The following is an 18,151-nucleotide window of genomic DNA, read 5'->3' on the forward strand; positions in this document are numbered from 1 at the left end:
GGGAGCAGAGACATGTGTACTTGATTTAGAGAAATGTTTGCATTGATGACCAGGCTGTGTGCCTTTTTGTTTTCTAGACTCCTCTGTATCTCGTAAACCATGGAGAATCTGGGCCAATTCGTTGTAACCGATGTAAAGCGTACATGTGCCCATTCATGCTTTTTATTGAGGGAGGAAGGCGATTCCAGTGTGGATTCTGCAACTGCGTCAATGAAGGTAATTGTCGTTTTAAGCTGAATTCCCTTCTTGACTTTTCTTAGTGTGTGTTTACACTGACAGATTTATCTGACAGATTATTAAAGCCAAAGCCAGGAACAGACTATAAACCACCAATACATCACCTTGAATCGACCGGAGTGGGGGTGCCGGTGCTGCCGTCTTTTTTTGAACCGTGGCCTGGTTCCTGCGCATGGCATCGGTCTTTCCTGAGCACCAGACGGGCATGAAGCACCAAAAAAAGGACTGCGGCATTGGCATCCCCGCACCTGTCTATTCATGTAAAAAAAGCGGTGGTACATTTGCTTTAACCCTTTCAGGACCAAGCTGATTTTGGCCTTAGATGACAAAGCCAAATCTTACAATTTGACATGTGTCATCTTATGTGGGGGTAGCTTTGGGGTGGTTTTACTCATTTTGTTTATTCATTAGACTATTCATTCATACCCTCTGTGATTGCATTTTATTCCTTTATTAGCAGGTGGTATTTTTTTGTTTTTCTTGTTCTGTGGGTCGGGTCGATATGATTATGGTGATACCAAATATATCAATACTTTGTTATGGTTTACTACTTTTACGCAAAAAAAACTTTTTTGTTTGAGGGCTTCTTTTTCGTTCATGATGAGTTGATGTTTTTACTAGTACCATTCTGGGCTACATGGGACAAGTTAATATTTTTTATCCCATTTTTTGGGGGAAAGTTTAAACGAAATCAATAATTCTGCCATTTTTTCATTTTTTCAACATCATTCTTCTGCTTGCCAGGTGAAGTTAGTCTTGGATATGTTAATCCCCCCCCCCCCCACACACACACATTTTCTTCATTAACCTTGGGATAATAAATAGTAGTGTATGATTGTATGTGTCCATATACATTACTTATTGCCTTCGGCTAGTACAGTGTCTGTAATTTCTTTCAGGAAGGCAGTCAGTGTAGAACATGCTTTTTAATCATATTCCAAGCCAGGGGATATTTTCTAGTTATTCTTACAAAGCTCATTGTCTTCTTCTATTTGCCCTGTAGATTTGGCTTCTTATTAGTCAGAAAATAATATAAGGCAGGTCTTACAAGTATGAGATAACAATAGCAATGTACTCTTAACTGTAAAACATTGTATGGGAATACTGTATCAGGGAATGTGCTTAGAGGGGGTCTAAGTGTGTTGCTCAAATTGACATTCTTACTTGGCAATATATTGTGAAAAAACAAGCATTTGAAAGTCTGACAGAAAGCAAGACAGGGCACATTCTGTATACCTCTGAAATGGGAATTAAAGTTGGAATGTACAGTATATGTAACTAGCCTTGTGTGAATGTTATCTCATGCCTTAAAGTGATTTTGTACCCACAATCTGACCCCCCAAACTGCTTGTACCTTCAGATAGCTGCTTTTAATCCAAGATCTGTCCTGGGGTCTGTTCGGCCGGTGATGCAGTTATTGTCCTAAAAAGTAACTTTTAAACTTGCAGCCCGGTGCTAAACGGCTGTGGCCTAAAGTGTCTGTGCATTAGGCTGGCACAACCTCTCCATCCCTTCTCCCCGCCTTTTCCATCATTAGGAATGCTCCAGGCAGGTATTCTCCTATTCATCAGCTGTGTGAATACGGCACATGGGCTGGATTGTTAAGGCACCTGTGCAGTGTTCACTGCAGAGGAATAAGAAATATCCTGCCAGTGGTATTCCTAAAGATGAGGAGGGTGGGAAGGAGGGACGGAGGGGTGGTGCAAAGTTAGGGCACAGATACTCTAGGCCACGGCAGTTTGACACAGGGCTGCAAGTTTAAAAGTTGTTTTTTAGGACAATAACTGCATCACCTGCCAAACGGACCCCAGGACAGATCTTGGAGTAAAAGCAGCTATCCGAAGGTACAAGTGGTTTAGGGGGGGACAGATTGTGGGTACATAGGCGCTTTTTAAAGCGTACTTATCATTTTTAACCCCTTAGTAACCACAATACGTCCTTTGTTGGTGGGGTTGGCACTGGTCTCCTGTGCAGAATATCACAGGATATTGGATGTTGCATGACTGCAGGACCCCTGCTCTAACTATCAAGAGCAGAGAAACCTTGTTGATCCTTGTAATTTAACCCCTTAGATGCTGTAGTCAAATTATGATTGTGGCATTTAAGTGGTTTCTGGACACCTGTAGTCCCATTAGCACCTAGGAGATGCAATTGCCGGGATGCATAAATAAACATAGCATAAATAAAAACAGATATCTAGTCCTCTAAATCATCCTGAATAAAATCATAGTATACATTTATTGAATGCACACAAAAGAAAGGATAAAAGAATAAAAGTAGTGTATCCAAAACATAGGTCTAAAACATAGATATATATTTTTACATTGATGCATACGTATAAAAATGTCCTGAATATTGGTTGGCGCAGGGCACTAACGGCATATAGCAAAAAAAAATAAAAAATAATAATTCTATTTGTAGTACTGCAAGTGCCAGCAAGCTTACTCTGTAGAAGTGCCACCAATAAGGAGCTGTAATTAATGGAGAGCTGTGGATATCTGCTCATATATCGCGTGGTTTTTGAGCGAAATATCAGGTGCAGAAACAAATCACAATCGGTACCACAGGTACCTCTCACCAGAGCTGGCAATGTAACGTTCCCAGGAGCAATCTCTATTGGCGCTCCTGCACATCAGATGCACAGCGTGTCCTCGTGGAGGTGGTTCCCGCTCAAGCGTAATGCGCAGCCTCACTCTGGAATGCCGCTCCGTCAATGTAAAGTGAAGGTATCAGCTGTGGCTGGAGCAATGATGCACTTTTATGAAACGTTTAGAGATGGGCGAACCAAGTCCATCTGAACCCGAACGTTCGGTATTTGATTAGCTGGGGCTGCTGAACTTGGATAAAGCTCTAAGGTTGTCTGGAAAACATGGATACAGCCAATGACTATATCCATGTTTTCCACATAACCTTAGGGCTTTATCCAACTTCAGCAGCCACCGCTAATCAAATGCCGAAAGTTCGGGTTCGGATCGACTCGAGCATGCTCGAGGTTCGCTCATCTCTAGAAGCGTTTAAAGCGCAGAGGGTGCAATGCAAGGCCCTGTTTGAAGCTGTTTTGTGTAGATTCAGTTTGGTGCAGTACCCCTTAAACTCAGGGGGCAAGTTTAAATGGCCATACACGTTTAAGGGTCTATAAATTTACCCCTTCCTCAGTCCTTAGTACAGGCGATTTTAAGAAACTTTGTAATTGGGTTTATAAGGCAAATATGTCATTATCTGCATTCAAAAAGACTTTCCCCAGGTCCCCCCCTCCCTCTCATTCATTGCTTTTACATCAGTCGAGCCCTGTCTGTTCTATGGAGAGGGGTGGGTGGAGGAGGGAGATTAGTCGGCAGCAGAGAACAAAGGATTACACAGCAGGACCTGTGTGAAAGTCGGTATTGAGAGGTCAGAGAGGTCAGTGCTGACTCAGGGGAGATAGCCCAGTATTGCAGCTGTAAATTAACTCTTTGTTGTCCTGTTTTGGTTCTTCAGCTCCCTCCACTCCTCCCCTCTCCATAGAGAACAATGAAGACAGGGGGGAGAGCTTCAAACTTCTTTTTCATGATAAAAATGCATTTTTTGGCTAATAAACCCAATTACAACGTTTCTTAAAATCGACTGTACTATTGATTTCTGCAAAAAAATTTAAACAACAATGACACTTTAAAGTCTCAAGAAGGGGTGGACTGGAAATGTGAAATCAAATAGTTGTTTTAATAAGCTCCATGTGCCTATGGATTTCATGGCTTCAACATCTATTAATCTTCCAGTGACAAGCTCATTTTCACTGAAGATACCATGCCATATTTGTCCAAGAATGACTCGATGTGACTCATAAGCAAGTGTTTCTGTGATTTTGGACGAGTCCCAAGTTTTCTTTTTGTCGGAACAAGTCCTGCTAGACATTAGAATTAACTTGGATATCCTCATTTGAATCGTCGCGGTACAGTCCTTTCCCTAAAACAGTAATCTTTTCAACTTTGAAATGTGAGCCCCGAGACACTGATGCCGAGAGTTTCCTTGTTCCCCTTTGGCAAGACGTGGGCTTTTTATATTAAGGAAACTAAATAGGCCATCTCTGCTTATTTTTACAAGCACACATGCAGTATTTTTGGCAGAACAGAGATCAACGTGCTACATGCTGGGCTTTGTTATATCTGCAGGTGACTGTGTTTAACATTGATAAATGCATGTTTTGCTGAAGTTTCCTCCTGGTGTGGTTTTTACTCTTATTTCCAGTTTCAATTTTGCGGCTCTTAGTGATTTATGTAATGGGGTTGTCCAGCGAAAATATTTTTCTTTCAAATTGACTGGTTTCGGAAAGTTATTTAGATTTGTAATTTACTTCTATTTAAACATCTCAAGTCTTCCCATACTTAATAGGTGCTGTATGTCCTGCAGGAAGTGGTGTATTCTTTCCAGTCAGACACAGTGCTCTCTGCTGACATCTCTGTTCCAGACAGGAACTGTCCAGAGTGCAAATCCCATAGAAAACCTCTCCTGCTCTGGACAGTTCCTGAGTCAGAGTGGTGTTGTCTCTGGAAGAAAGTGGCCATGTTTTTGTAGCGCTGGATAACCCCTTTAAATGAATGTTTACATTTGTTAAGATGGCAATAACCCGTTAACATTATAAGGGTTGCGTTTGCCTTCATCATGTACTCTTAAAATGTATAGAATCCATCTTGTTGACATTAGTCGCATCAGTGCCCTGGTAGCAGCTTCCACACTCTTTGCCCCACTGTTAGGGTCCTATTCCAGGGGCTGATGGGGGCCTGATCAATAATGTAACCGAGCGCCGATCTGCTAGATCGGCGCTTGTTTACAGGGCCTATTACCCAGCCTGATAATCGTTTAGCGAGGGCTGCAGGGACATTGTTACCGTTGACTTTGCAGCCCTTGTTTAATCCCTTAGCGACCCATGACGTACCTGGTATGTCATGGTGCCGCGGGGGGAGTTCAGAGAGGGGTCTGACCTCACGTCCCTGGTGTCTAGTGGGACGGATTCCCCCCCCCCGCACACGTTAGTATCGCCGCACACGTTATTGCCCAAACTAATAAATTATCACATTCCTGATCTCGTACGGTAAACGGCGTCAGCGCAAAAAAGTTCCTAAGTGCAAAATTGCGCATTTTTGGTCGCATCAAATCCAGAAAAAAATGCAATAAAAAGTGATCAAAAAGTTGCATATCAAGGTACCGATAGAAAGTAAACATCACGGCGCAAAAAATGACACCTGACACAGCCCCATAGACCAAAGCATAAAAGCGCTATAGGCCTGGGAATGGAGCAATTTTAAGGAACATATATTTGTTAACAATGGTTTGAATTTTTTAAAAGCCATCAGATAAAATAAAAGTTATACGTGTTATATATTGTTGTAATCGTAATGACTTGAGGAACTTGCATAACAAGTCAGTTTTACCCCAGGACGAATGGCGTAAATGCAAAACTCCCCGAAATCCAAACAAATTCCTTTTTTTTTCCAATTTGACAGTGCAAATGATTTTTTTTCCGGTTTCGCTGCATATTTTATGGAAAAATAATGCCTGTCATTGCAAATTACAATTGGTTTTGCAAAAAATAAGGGCTCATATGGGTCTCGGTGATAAAATGCAAGCGCTATGGACTTTTAAACATAAAGTGGAAAAAGCAAAAGTGCAAAAACTAAAATTGGCTTTGACCTTAAAGGAGACCTGTGACCCCCCGCGCCGGGGTGACAGGCTCCCGACCCCCAGATAGATCTCCTTATAGTTACCTCATGTCGCTGAGTCCTGCTGCCGGAGCCGGTCCCGGGACAGAGATATACCGGTCCGAAGCCGGCGCACGCGCTGTGGAGATGGGTCCGGCGTCCATAGAGAATGAATGGAGTCGTGCGCGCGCAGCAGAGATGAGTCCGGCTCCATTCATTCTCTATGGGCGCTGGACCCATCTCCACAGCGCGCGCCGGCTTCTCACCGGGATATCTCCGTCCCGGGACTCGGCGACATGAGGTAACTATAAGGGGATCTAGCTGGGGTCGAGAGCCTGTCACCCCGGCGCGGCGAAGCCTTGCAACATGCTTAGGTAAAGCATGGTGCTTGTGAAATCGCCCGCCACGCATCGCTATTCCACGCAGTGATGCGCAGTCGGTGCCCGATGATTTTTGTTTCAACCTAAATAAACGATCGGCCGATGACACGATCATCTGCTGATCGTTGTCCCTATTCCATGGAGTGATAATCGCCCGCCATCACTTCTAACAGTTTTGCTTTTACCGCTTCACTTTATTTGGAATGTAAAGTGTTGTCAGTCTGTTTTGCAGGGAAATATTATGGCCGCCTATTATGTCAGTAAAATTCTGTCTTCTTCCTGTTTATGTTTTATTAGTCCCTCCATTCTACTTTCAACATCTGGACCATATTGGCAGAAGAGTGGACCATTTTGAGAGACCAGAATTATCTCTGGGATCTTATGAATATGTTGCTACACTGGATTACTGCAGAGTAAGTGGATTGTGGACTTCATTTCCTCTGTTTTGGTAAAGGCGCTTTCAGTGCCGCCTTTTATCTCCGCGTACGAGAACATTTCTAATCTTTTTTTGTCATTTGGCACAGTAACTTATAACATTGGATTCAAGTCTTTTTAACCCATGTATTGCCGGAGGCGGAATGACAGAGTAGTACAGAGGCTTTATAAATACGAGTACAGGAAATAGCCGAAATCCATTAGTAATTCTCCCCTATTATCTTACATTTCTAGGAAATTCTGTTTAGCCTTTTCTAAGCTATAAGTGTTTTTGGGAAGGTAAATGGATTTAGTTAGTTATTTCCAGATCTCGGTTCCGAGATATATGTCACTTACATTGGTCTTTGTCCACATCGGGACTTATAATCTTAAAGGAGAATTTTTATTAAAGTATTGTATTGCCCCGCAGAAGTTATACAAATCACCAATATAGACTTATTACGGAAAATGCTTATTAAGTGCTTTTTTCCTGCACTTACTACTGCATCAAGGCTTCACTTTCTAGATAACATGGGGATGTCACTTCCTGGATAAAAATTGTGATTTCACTTCCTGGATAACATGGTGATGTCACGACCCAACTCCCAGAGCTGTGCGGGCTGTGGCTGCTGGAGAGGATGATGGCAGGGGGACACTGAGGGACACAAGGCACTGGAGGGACACTGAGCATCCCTCTGCCATCATCCTCTCCAGCAGCCACAGCCCGCACAGCTCTGGGAGTCGTGTCGTGACATCACCATTTTATTCAGGAAGTGACATCACCATGTTATCCAGGAAGTGACATCACCATGTTATTCACTAAGTGAAGCCTTGATGCAGTAGTAAGTGTAGGGAAAAGCACTTTATAAGCATTTCCCATAATAAGTGTATATTGGTGATTTGTATAACTTCTGGAAGGCAATACAATACTTAATAAAATAACATAAAATTTTTTGCCAGACTTCTCCTTTAATTTCACAGTAACCCATAAGATTGTTATTATATCTTAAGCTCTCTCACAAGAAATGTCTTCCTAGGTAATATAGGGTAATATTTTTGGAAAACAATAAAAAGAAATCACTTATGTGCACGTCCATTGTAGTGGTAGAGATGAAGACATTTTGTCATTTATTTATTGATTGAATATATACGTTAGATTCCTGTATTGCTGGCAGCCTATTTATCTTCCTTTAGGGTGGGTTCACACGTACCGGAATTGCAGCTGATTTCACGATGTGAGTTCCGCAGCGACATCCGTTGTGTCCTGTCATTTTGAATAGGATTACATGCTCACAGTGGAATTTTCATTCTGTTGCAAGTATGTAACCCACCACGGCCCCGTGTATACTTAACCTGTCTGTGCTCCGGCCTGCTTCTGTGGCTCCCGGCCCCCTGATGTCCCACTCAGCCAGGCAGGACAGCGCACTGATTGGCTGAGAAGGACATCAGGGGCCGGAAGCCACAGGAGCAGGCCAGAGCATGGACGGGTAAAGCATTAACCGGGCCGCCGTGACTTAAGGGGAGTGGTGCTTTACAGATCCACTGTGATTTCGGTATGTGTGAACAAACCCTTAAATGACAAGTCTGGCAGTCCCCATGCCTCTCCAGCGCGGGATCCCCGCTCTTGGACCCCCGCCGGGCTCTGGGATCTCTGGCGCTGCACACATCACAACCCAGTTGATGGACTGACTGCTCATACAGTCAATGACTGGGGCAAGACATTGCTTTAGTCACCGATTGGCCGAGCGGGCTGTCCATTAGTCAACTCGGCATTTTCTTGACGTCATCAGGATTTGAAGAAAAATGCCTTCCGGCAGGGGTCCCAGGGCCTGCCGTGTGGTGCTTCACAGGTACGTGGAGGTGTACGTTTCTTATTATGGCACCCCCCTGCCGGTTTAAAAATAGATGGGCTTCTCCTTTTAACCAAGAGCTGGGATCTAGAATACTGGATAGTCCAACAAGTACCTGCATTTACAGAGAAGATGTAAGAGTACTAACTGTTCTCCTCTTCTTGCTCACCTTGCAGCAGGTGGCATGAGACCATTAGATGTGACCAGTAGTGTTGAGTGAAAGTTTGGGTTTGGCGATGCTTGTCTGAACCCCAATGCTGGACATTTGACTCCCAGTGCCTGGAGAAGTTGAATGTTGCCCTTAGGCTGTATCCATGTTTTCCTGGCAGCCCTCTGGCTCTCCAGATGCCGAGCATTCGGGTTCGTACAAGTGTTGGCAAATACTTACTTTAACCAAGTTTGTGTCGGTCGCTAGCACTGACTATAACACCGTAAGCACTGGAATTAATATAGTGACTCTATACAGTATGAGTTTTGTATAGGAGCTCTCCCATTTTAAAATATCAATATCATTATGCAAATTTTATATATTTTTGACAATTGTAAATATTGTTTAAATTATTCATATGTTTTTCCAGAAAAACAAACCTCCTAATCCACCTGCCTTTATATTCATGATTGACGTGTCCTACAGCAACATTAAAAATGGTGTCGTCCACTTGATTTGTGAGGAGCTGAAGACTGTCCTGGATAGACTGCCAAGGTAAACTTACTCAGAATCATATTTATATGAGCTTAATTAGAAAATGACTCAATGCTATCTTAGGTGACCTACTAACAGTGTCTATACTGTCAATGGAAACAAAAGCAATATTCAAAAAAAAGTAAAATCCTAGTAGGCCAAATGATAAACCAACCTCTGTTCTCCATAAACATTAATTTGATAGAGGGGATAATATACCCCTGCCATACATATGATTCCACATAGGAATAGGAAAGTTGAGAACCAACCTTTCAGATGCCAACAGTAGAGGAGGAGGGGAGAGGAGTCGCCCCTATAGATCCCCCTTAAAACCATTAGCATTTTACCTCTAATTCAGTCATAAAGTTTTTGCGTTTAGAAGAAGTACCACCTGATTGTTATTCAGTTCTGAGTGCTGTTCTATTATTTCTATGCCACTATCTTAACTTAAAGGCGCACTTTAGCAAAAATACATTTCTTTCAAATCAACTGATTTACTTCTATTTAAAAATCTCAAGTCTTTCAGTATTTATCAGCCGCTGTATGCCCTGCAGGAATTGGTGTATTCGTACCAGTCTCTCTGCTGCCACCTCTGTCCGTGACAGGAACTGTCCAGAGCAGGGGAGGTTTTTTATAGGGATTTGTTACTGCTTTGGACAGTTCCTGTCACGGACAGAGGTGGCGTCAGAGAGCACTGTGTCAAACTGGAAAGAATACACCAGTTCCTGTGGGGAATACAGCAGCTGTTAAGTACTGGACAACTTTGATTTATTTATTTGATTTATAAATAGAAGTAAATTACAAATCTGTATAACTTGCTGAAACCAGTTTATTTGAAAGAAAAACTCGCTAGAGTACACTGATAATGCTGGATGTCACTGTATGATAAGCAATGAATGATGGGAGAGAGGGGAACTAGAAGCAAGAACAGAGGAAACCCCTGCTACAGCTTTCTCTTGTTTTTTGTCTACACATTCTGTGTACCCTGTGCATTAGGAATGTATATATACATTGACGGGGCTTCTGATGTGTGCGGGCCCGTTGCAGTGAGAGCGGTCCCGCTTACATCAGTGTGTCCGGGGACGGAGGTAATGTGAGGCAGCTGCAATCCCGCAGCTGTGTCTCATTAACCTCTTAAACACAGCGATCTATAGCGAACGTGGCGTTTAAGGTACTCATTGACAGGACAAGCTTCTGTCACTGAGTGATCAAGACCCCCGAAGCCATAATGTGCAATAAAAAAAAAAAGTTTATAAAAGTTTAAAAAAAAAACCTTATAAACCCCCTCCCACTAAAAGTTTAAAATACCCCCTTGCCCATTATAAAAATATAAAAAAATTAAATAAATAAACATATTACATATCGTAGCGTGCAGAATTGTCCGATCTATTAAAATATAACATTATTGTTCCCGCACGGTGAACGGCGTAAACAGAAGAAAAATAAACACCAGGATTGCTGATTTTATTAAATTATATATCAGAAAAAAATGTAAAAAAAGCGATCAAAATTTTTTTGTTACACCGATATGATATTAATAAAAACTAGAGATCATGGCGGTGGAAAAATAAAAGCGTTATGGCTCTTAGAAGGCAGGGAGATAACACTGCATTAATATGACCCGGGCATCAAAGGGCTCTGTCTTGAAGGGGTTAATCTGTTCAGCTTCCCAACAACCATCTTTTTACCTTCCATAAGACTTACTGTGGGATCTTTTCTGGAACATGCATTTGGTTACCTGATCTGATTGCATGTCACTGGACCATTGTATGACGTTTCTTCGCCTGATTTTTATCTTTATTTCCATCCTGTACTTTAAGTGTCAGAGCGGCATCAAGTCATTGGCTCAATGCCAGTATCAAAAATATCAGTCATCATTATGTACAAGTTTTCCTCCCCTCCCTCCCATCTCTCATATAAGGAAATGAGATAGGAACTAACAGAAATGAAGAAAGGCTTGGGCGCCAGTATAATAAAATGCACTTGAATATTTTAGCAGCTTTATTTAACAATAAAAAAAAAAAAAATAGCTTTAAATTTATTATGGCTCTATAAATAATAGAACATAAATTACGGACACTTCATTCACTTGCTTGCAGTGCCCAGTGCATAGTTAGTATTCATAAGGGTCAATGTTTGATGATAACTTCAACATTTTATAAATATGAAAAATGATTGTGTGCAAAAAATCTATTATTCCAGCAAATAGACATGACAATTGTCCCATCTTCTGCGACAGCTACATAAAAGGGGTATTCCACTTAAATATAAATTTTGATATGTTGCTGCTTGTGGTGAGACTAACAATTCCTTCCATACTTGTTTTTATATATTCAGTCTTCTTCCCTCCAGTTCTGAGCTACTGCTTTCTGCTGAAGACACAAAAATCTGTGTGTGAGCTTTTCTATCTGCCCCCCCCCCTCCCTTCTAAGACAGCTGATGTAACCAAGTCCCTGGCTGGCTTTATCTGCAACATTGTACCTTTTACCTTTTTTTGTAATGCTGGGATAGTTAATCACAATGAGTTCTTCAGCAACTTGACCTTACAAAGAAGCTACAATGTTGCAGATACAGCCTACCAGGGACCTGTTTATATCAGCTGTCTCAGAAGGGAAGGGGGGAACAGGGGGAGACAGAGAGAAAAGCCCACACACAGATTTTTGTGTTTTCAGTAGAAAGCAGCAGTCGAGAACTGGGGGAAGGAGACTGAATAGATAACAAGTATGGAAGGAATTGTTAGTGTCACCATGGGCAGCAACATATAAAATGTCATGTTTGAATGGAATACCCCTTTAATATGTTTAATAGCTTTAGTCAAGTGGACATTTATTACTTTATTCAGGTAACTAAGGAAATATTTGATACAATAACAGAGATTCAGTCTCTGTCCGGAATCTTGTCATCTACTAAATTAACGGTTGATGTAAACTGAATGATTTATTGAGATCTAGTGCCATCTTCTGGCCAACTGCTGGTAGTTCTAGACAAACTATAGAATTGCATATTTTCTGAGAAACATGAAGGTGTCCTTTAATCCAGGGCATTATATGTCTGATAAGGGGTTATTATACAGAATGTACTGTACATGTACAGAATGTAACAAATTATATGAATAAAGTAAATGGCAAACTGGTACATATGGAGAGAGGACCTTATCCAAGAGGGCTTACAGTCTACTGGGTGAAAAAAACATCTAAAACATAGCAAAAATTCTATCTATCTATCTATCTATCTATCTATCTATCTATCTATCTATCTATCTATCTATCTATCTTTATCCTATCTATCTATCTATCTATCTATCTATCTATGTAAAGATGTTCCGCAGCACACCAGCATACATGAAAAAGGTTAATTTATTCCAAGAAATACAGGAAAATACAAAGGATGCAACGTTTCGATCTCCTCACAAGATCATTATCAATCTTGTGAGGAGATCGAAACGTTGCATCCTTTGTATTTTCCTGTATTACTTGGAATAAATCACCTTTTTCACGTATGCTGGTGTGCTGCGGAACATCTTTACATACTTTTGGGGATCCCCGAGCCAGGGGACTGACTCCGTACAGCACCTGCTCCATGAACTTTTGGATGTGCGGCTTTCTCCTGTTTCTGTCTATCTATCTATCTATCTCCTATCTATCTATCTATCTCCTATCTATCTATCTATCTATCTATCTATCTATCTATCTATCTCCTATCTATCTATCTATCTATCTATCTATCTATCTATCTATCTATCTATCTCCTATCTATCTATCTATCTATCTATCTATCTCCTATCTATCTATCTATCTATCTCCTATCTATCTATCTATCTATCTATCTCCTATCTATCTATCTATCTATCTATCTATCTATCTATCTATCTCTCCTATCTATCCATCTTCCTATTCTATGTTGTCAGTCTGCTTTTCTATGCATCTATTCATCCACCTATCTTCGTATCCTATCTGTCTAGTGGTCTATGCTATTTGTCGATCTACCTCATAACTATCTTTCTATATCATATCTATTATCTGTCTGTCTATCCTTTCTAGTATTCTGATTCTGCACAGTATCTGTATGTATTGCACCTATAGTTCTCTCAATTCTCCCTGTGTTGCTGAGATATTTCTGCTATTGGCACAAGCCTAGACACATCACCACGTATTCGGTAGGTAATTTATGCAGGACAGGATCTCGGCTCAGGAATGATGCGGAGCAGTCTCTGACCTCACTACAGAAAGCCCCCTGATTTTTCCCAGTGGAAAAGTGCAATTACTGAACTTTGCTGGAGTGAAACAACATCAGATAATAGTTCTTTCTTGTTAAAACTGATTCATCTTTCAGGCATATTTCAACTTGTTTTTACTGGAAGGCTTCCAAGAGTATACATCATGTAATGTACCCTCGGAATTATTGTGTTTAAAGAAGAACTCCAGCACAAAAAAACTCTACTTATCCCGTAATGCTGACTTAAAGTGACTCTGTACCCACAATCTGCCCACAAAAACCCCTTGTACCTTCAGATAGCTGCTTTTAATCCAAGATCTGTCCCGTTGTCTGTTTGGCAGGTGACGCAGTTATAGTCCTAAAAAACAACTTTTAAACTTGCAGCCCCGTGTCAAACTGCCGTGGCCTAGAGTATCTGTGCATTAGAATTGCACAACCTCTCTGTCACTCCTCCCCGCCCTCTTCATCATTAGGAATGCTTCAGGCAGATTGTCTTCTATTCATCAGCTGTGTGAACACTGCACATGGGCTGGATCATTAAGGCACCCGTGTAGTGTTCACTGCAGAGGAACAGGAAAAATTCTGCCAGTGGCATTCCTAATGATGAGGAGGAGGGACAGAGGGTGGTGCAAAGTTAGGGCACAGACACTCTAGGCCATGGCCGTTTGACACAGGGCTGCATGTTTAAAAGTTGTTTTTAAGGACAACAACTGCATCACCTGCCGTGGTACAATCCGAAGGTACAAGTGGTTTGGGGGGGACAGATTGTGGGTACAGAGTCACTTTAAGATCTGCAGAGCTGCAGAAATGTTACCTGGAAAAATCCTGGGACATAGGTGAAGTGACATGTCATTATTAGCTTGTGCCGCTAGCATTTCTGCACGCTAGCAGTTGTCTCAGCAGTATATGGCGTCCCTACATTGTCTCCTACTTCCTCCTGTGCCTGTCAGCCAACAACCTAACATTTCAGTGCTGCCTAATATCCATGTTAATTGATTCATTAGTTAGCTAATTATTTAGAAAGAGAGGGCAGAGAGCCCACCCATATCACTGTGATGTATCTAGAGTAGAGATGAGCGAACCTGGAGCATGCTCGAGTCCATCCGAACCCGAACTTTCGGCATTTGATTAGTGGGGGCTGCTGAAGTTGGATAAAGCCCTAAGGCTATGTGGAAAACATGGATATAGTCATTGGCTGTATCCATGTTTTCCAGACAACCTTAGAGCTTTATCCAAGTTCAGCAGCCCCCGCTAATCGAATGCCGATCGTTTGGGTTCGGATGGACTCCAACCCAAACCCGGTTCGCTCATCTCTAATCTAGAGGTATCTCTTGCATCCAGTGGAGCATTTCACAATCCTTGAGACTGGAGACATATGGGGGTATAGTTAAGGGTGCCATATAATGGTTCTGTACAAGGCCCAACCTTTACAGAAGGCCTAGGTGCACACAGCCTATTAAACAACTGAAATTTGTGTGTGTATATATATATATATATATATATATATATATATATATAAATATACACATACCGTATTTTCTAGCGTATAAGACGACCCCCAACTTTTCCAGTTAAAATTTAGAGTCAGGGATATACTTGCCATATAAGACTACCCCTCTTCCAATGCACAGCAAATAAAAACTGATAAAAAATATCAGACAGCAGGGAGATCTGAGAGGCAGAGAAAGTGGTACAGTAATACCGGTAGGATACAAGGGGGAAAGGGGTGGGTTTTTCTGGGCACAGCGCCACTCTACCGTATCTTTTTTTTTTCATACCGCGGACACCTGTGGCCGTCTTTAAGCTCCCCCCTTTATATGCAATGACTGCAGATTCTCCAGTCCAGTTCAGAAGTTTTTCAGAACCCCTACCCCCCCCCCCCCCCCCATAAGACGACACCCGGCGTTTAAAGGAGAAGTCCGGTGAAAATTTTATTTAAGTATTGTATTGTCTTTACAAAGTTATAGAAATCACCAATTTGGCAGGTTGCTGTTGTACTCAATCATAATGTGAGCAGAGCCTTTGTATCACTGTATTTTCCCCGTCATAAATACATTGCTATATCTGCCTCCTTGTAGTGATGTGTTTTTAAGTTTCAAATTGATATATAGATATTATTGGTTCTGAGCTGACTTCATTCCTCTTAGCTACTGTCTTACCAAAATGACCTCTTAGGAAGTGTTATCATGATATGTGACTGGCGTTGTATAACTTATATGGCTTTTATGGCTCATATAATATGTAATTGTACGGTTTAGGTGAGATAAGACCTGTAGGAGGCATAAGACGCTACTCAAAAGAATAACAATACAATAAATGGGATCAAGTTCCATCCTAGTAGACGCATTTTATAACTTTTACAACTGCTTGGCCAGTTCTCTCTTTATGACACATAAGTATCTGCGGACAGCTACTGTTTGTATAATGGACACAAGCTTTGCCAGCATTACTGAATAAGAAAAGACATTCAAATAGATAGTTATTAAAATTCTCATAGCATAAAGCAATCCTGTATATACAGCATACAGAATATAAAGATTAAATAGTTCCATATACAACAAAAAGTATTTGTCGTTTTTTTCTTTTTCTTTCCAAAAATCAATAGTACAGGCGATTTTAAAAAACTTTGTAATTGGGTTTATTAGGCAAATATGCCATTATCTGCATTTAAAAAGACTTTCCCAGGTCCCCCCCCTCCCTCCTCTCTCTCTCATTCGCTGCTCATTATCAGGAAATCTCGACCCTTTTACATCAGTCGAGCCCTGTGTAATCTATGGAGAGGGGAGGGGGAGGAGGGAGGTAAGTCGCCAGCAGAAAACAAAGGATTACACAGCGGGACCTGTCAGTGCTGACTTCAGAGGAGATAGCCCGGTGATGCAGCTGTAAATTAACTCTTTGTTGTCCTGTTTTGGTGCCTCATCTCCTTCCACCCCTCCCCTCTCCATAGAAAACCATGAAGACAGGGGGGTAGAGCTTCAAACTGCTTTTTCATGATAAAAATGCATTTTTTGGCTAATAAACCCAATTACAAAGTTTCTTAAAATCGCCTCTACTATTGATTTCTGCAAAAAAAAAAATTAAACGACCATGACACTTTAAAGGCTTACCACATTTAGTGGTTCTGTCGGGAATCTGTCAGGGGCTCCAGGGCTATGTTTACCAGCTGAAATACCAAAGCCATGGTCCTTAATGGGGTACTCCAGCAATTTTTTCTTTTTCAAATCATCTGGTGCCAGAAAGTGCCAGAGATTTGTAGTTTACTTTTTTTAAAAAAATTCTCCAGTCTTCCAGTACTTATCAGCCATTGTATGTCCTGCAGGAAGTGGTGTATTTTTTCCAGTCTGACAGTGCTCTCTGCTGCTACCTCTGTCCATGACAGGAACTGTCCAGAGCACTAGCAAATCCCTATAGGAAACCTCTTCTGCTCTCTAGACTGGAAAGAATACACCACTTCTTGCTGGACATACAGCAGCTGATAAGTACTGGAAAACTTAAGATTGTTTAATAGACGTTAATCACCAATCTTTGGCACTATTATTGTGATAAGGCTGGGTTCACACTACAATATTTTTCATCTATTTCTGCAAAAAAAAAAAACATGGAAAAATGGATGCATTTGTGTACATCTGTCTTGATCCTTTTTTCCATTGACTTCCATTATAAAAAAAAAAAAATCAGCTATGATTTTTGTGTATGTTAACCCTTTCACGTCCTGGGGTCATTGATGTATCAATGCCCAGGTCGTTTTTGGACATCAGCTTATGGGATCATAATGATCCCATAAGCTGATGTCCCTGTGCCTGCCCCCTCTCATCTGTCCCCTGCCGCTGTCACAATCTTGTGACAGAAGCAGGGGAGAGAGGAAAGGGGGCAGAGCTCACGGTCGCGCGCCCAGCGTGCGCCCTGCCTTCTCTCCCCCCGTCGGCCTCCGTAGCTAGCTTCCGTTTTCCATGGCTACCATCGGGGCTCTTTGATTACTTTGCAGAGCCCCGATGGACACCGAACAGAGACTTCTCCCTCTGTAGAGGGAGAATTCTCTGTCAGGAGCCCTATAGATGCTGTGGTCGTGCCCGCAGCATCTATAGCACCGGAGCGCGGCTACGGTGCTACAGGAGTTGCGACGGGTCTCCGGCTATTACTGATAACTGGGACCCGCTGCAGATTACACAGGCGCCGCTTCTGCGTCTGTGTTATCCTGCAGTGTAAATTAACGTTGCTGCAGCATCAGGCATAGGCTGCAGCGACTTTAATTTACTGTGGGGTGGCGGGAGGAGGTTAAAAAAACTGATGTGTTTCAATCCTTTTTTTTAATGGAAATTAATGGAAAAACGGATCAAAACGGATGCATACAAATGCATCTGTTTTCCATCCGTTTTTTGCAAAAACACAGGGGTAGATTTATCAAACATGGTGTAAAGTGAAACTGACTCAGTCGCCCCTAGCAACCAATCAGATTCCACCTTTCATTTTCCAAAGAGTCTGTAAGGAATGAAAGGTGGAATCTGATTGGTTGCTAGGGGCAACTGAGCCAGTTTCACTTTACACCAAATTTGATAAATCTCCCCATAGTGTGAACCCAGCCAAGGTGGACACTGTGGATTTCTCTTACGTATAGCCATCAGTCGGCCTTGCAGCTTATAGTAAGGGTTAAAAGTCCTGGGAAAATGTGAAGAAACGTCTCCCAAATAAGACTTCTCA

General features: G+C 41.8%; 1 protein-coding gene across 2 annotated transcripts in view; it reads left to right on the top strand.

The window, feature by feature from the left end:
- The window catches only part of SEC24D (SEC24 homolog D, COPII coat complex component), a 79,456-nt gene that overhangs the window by 37,586 nt on the left and 23,719 nt on the right, over positions 1-18,151 (top strand). For both annotated transcript variants that reach the window (XM_069978450.1, XM_069978451.1), the window contains exons 9-11: positions 78-216; positions 6,590-6,705; positions 9,135-9,259. In XM_069978450.1, the coding sequence (XP_069834551.1) occupies positions 78-216; positions 6,590-6,705; positions 9,135-9,259 (380 nt within the window). The remainder of the gene's footprint in view (positions 1-77; positions 217-6,589; positions 6,706-9,134; positions 9,260-18,151) is intronic.

The sequence above is a fragment of the Dendropsophus ebraccatus genome, chromosome 7 (genome assembly GCF_027789765.1).
Source record: "Dendropsophus ebraccatus isolate aDenEbr1 chromosome 7, aDenEbr1.pat, whole genome shotgun sequence".
In the NCBI taxonomy this organism is placed as follows: Eukaryota; Metazoa; Chordata; class Amphibia; order Anura; family Hylidae; genus Dendropsophus; species Dendropsophus ebraccatus.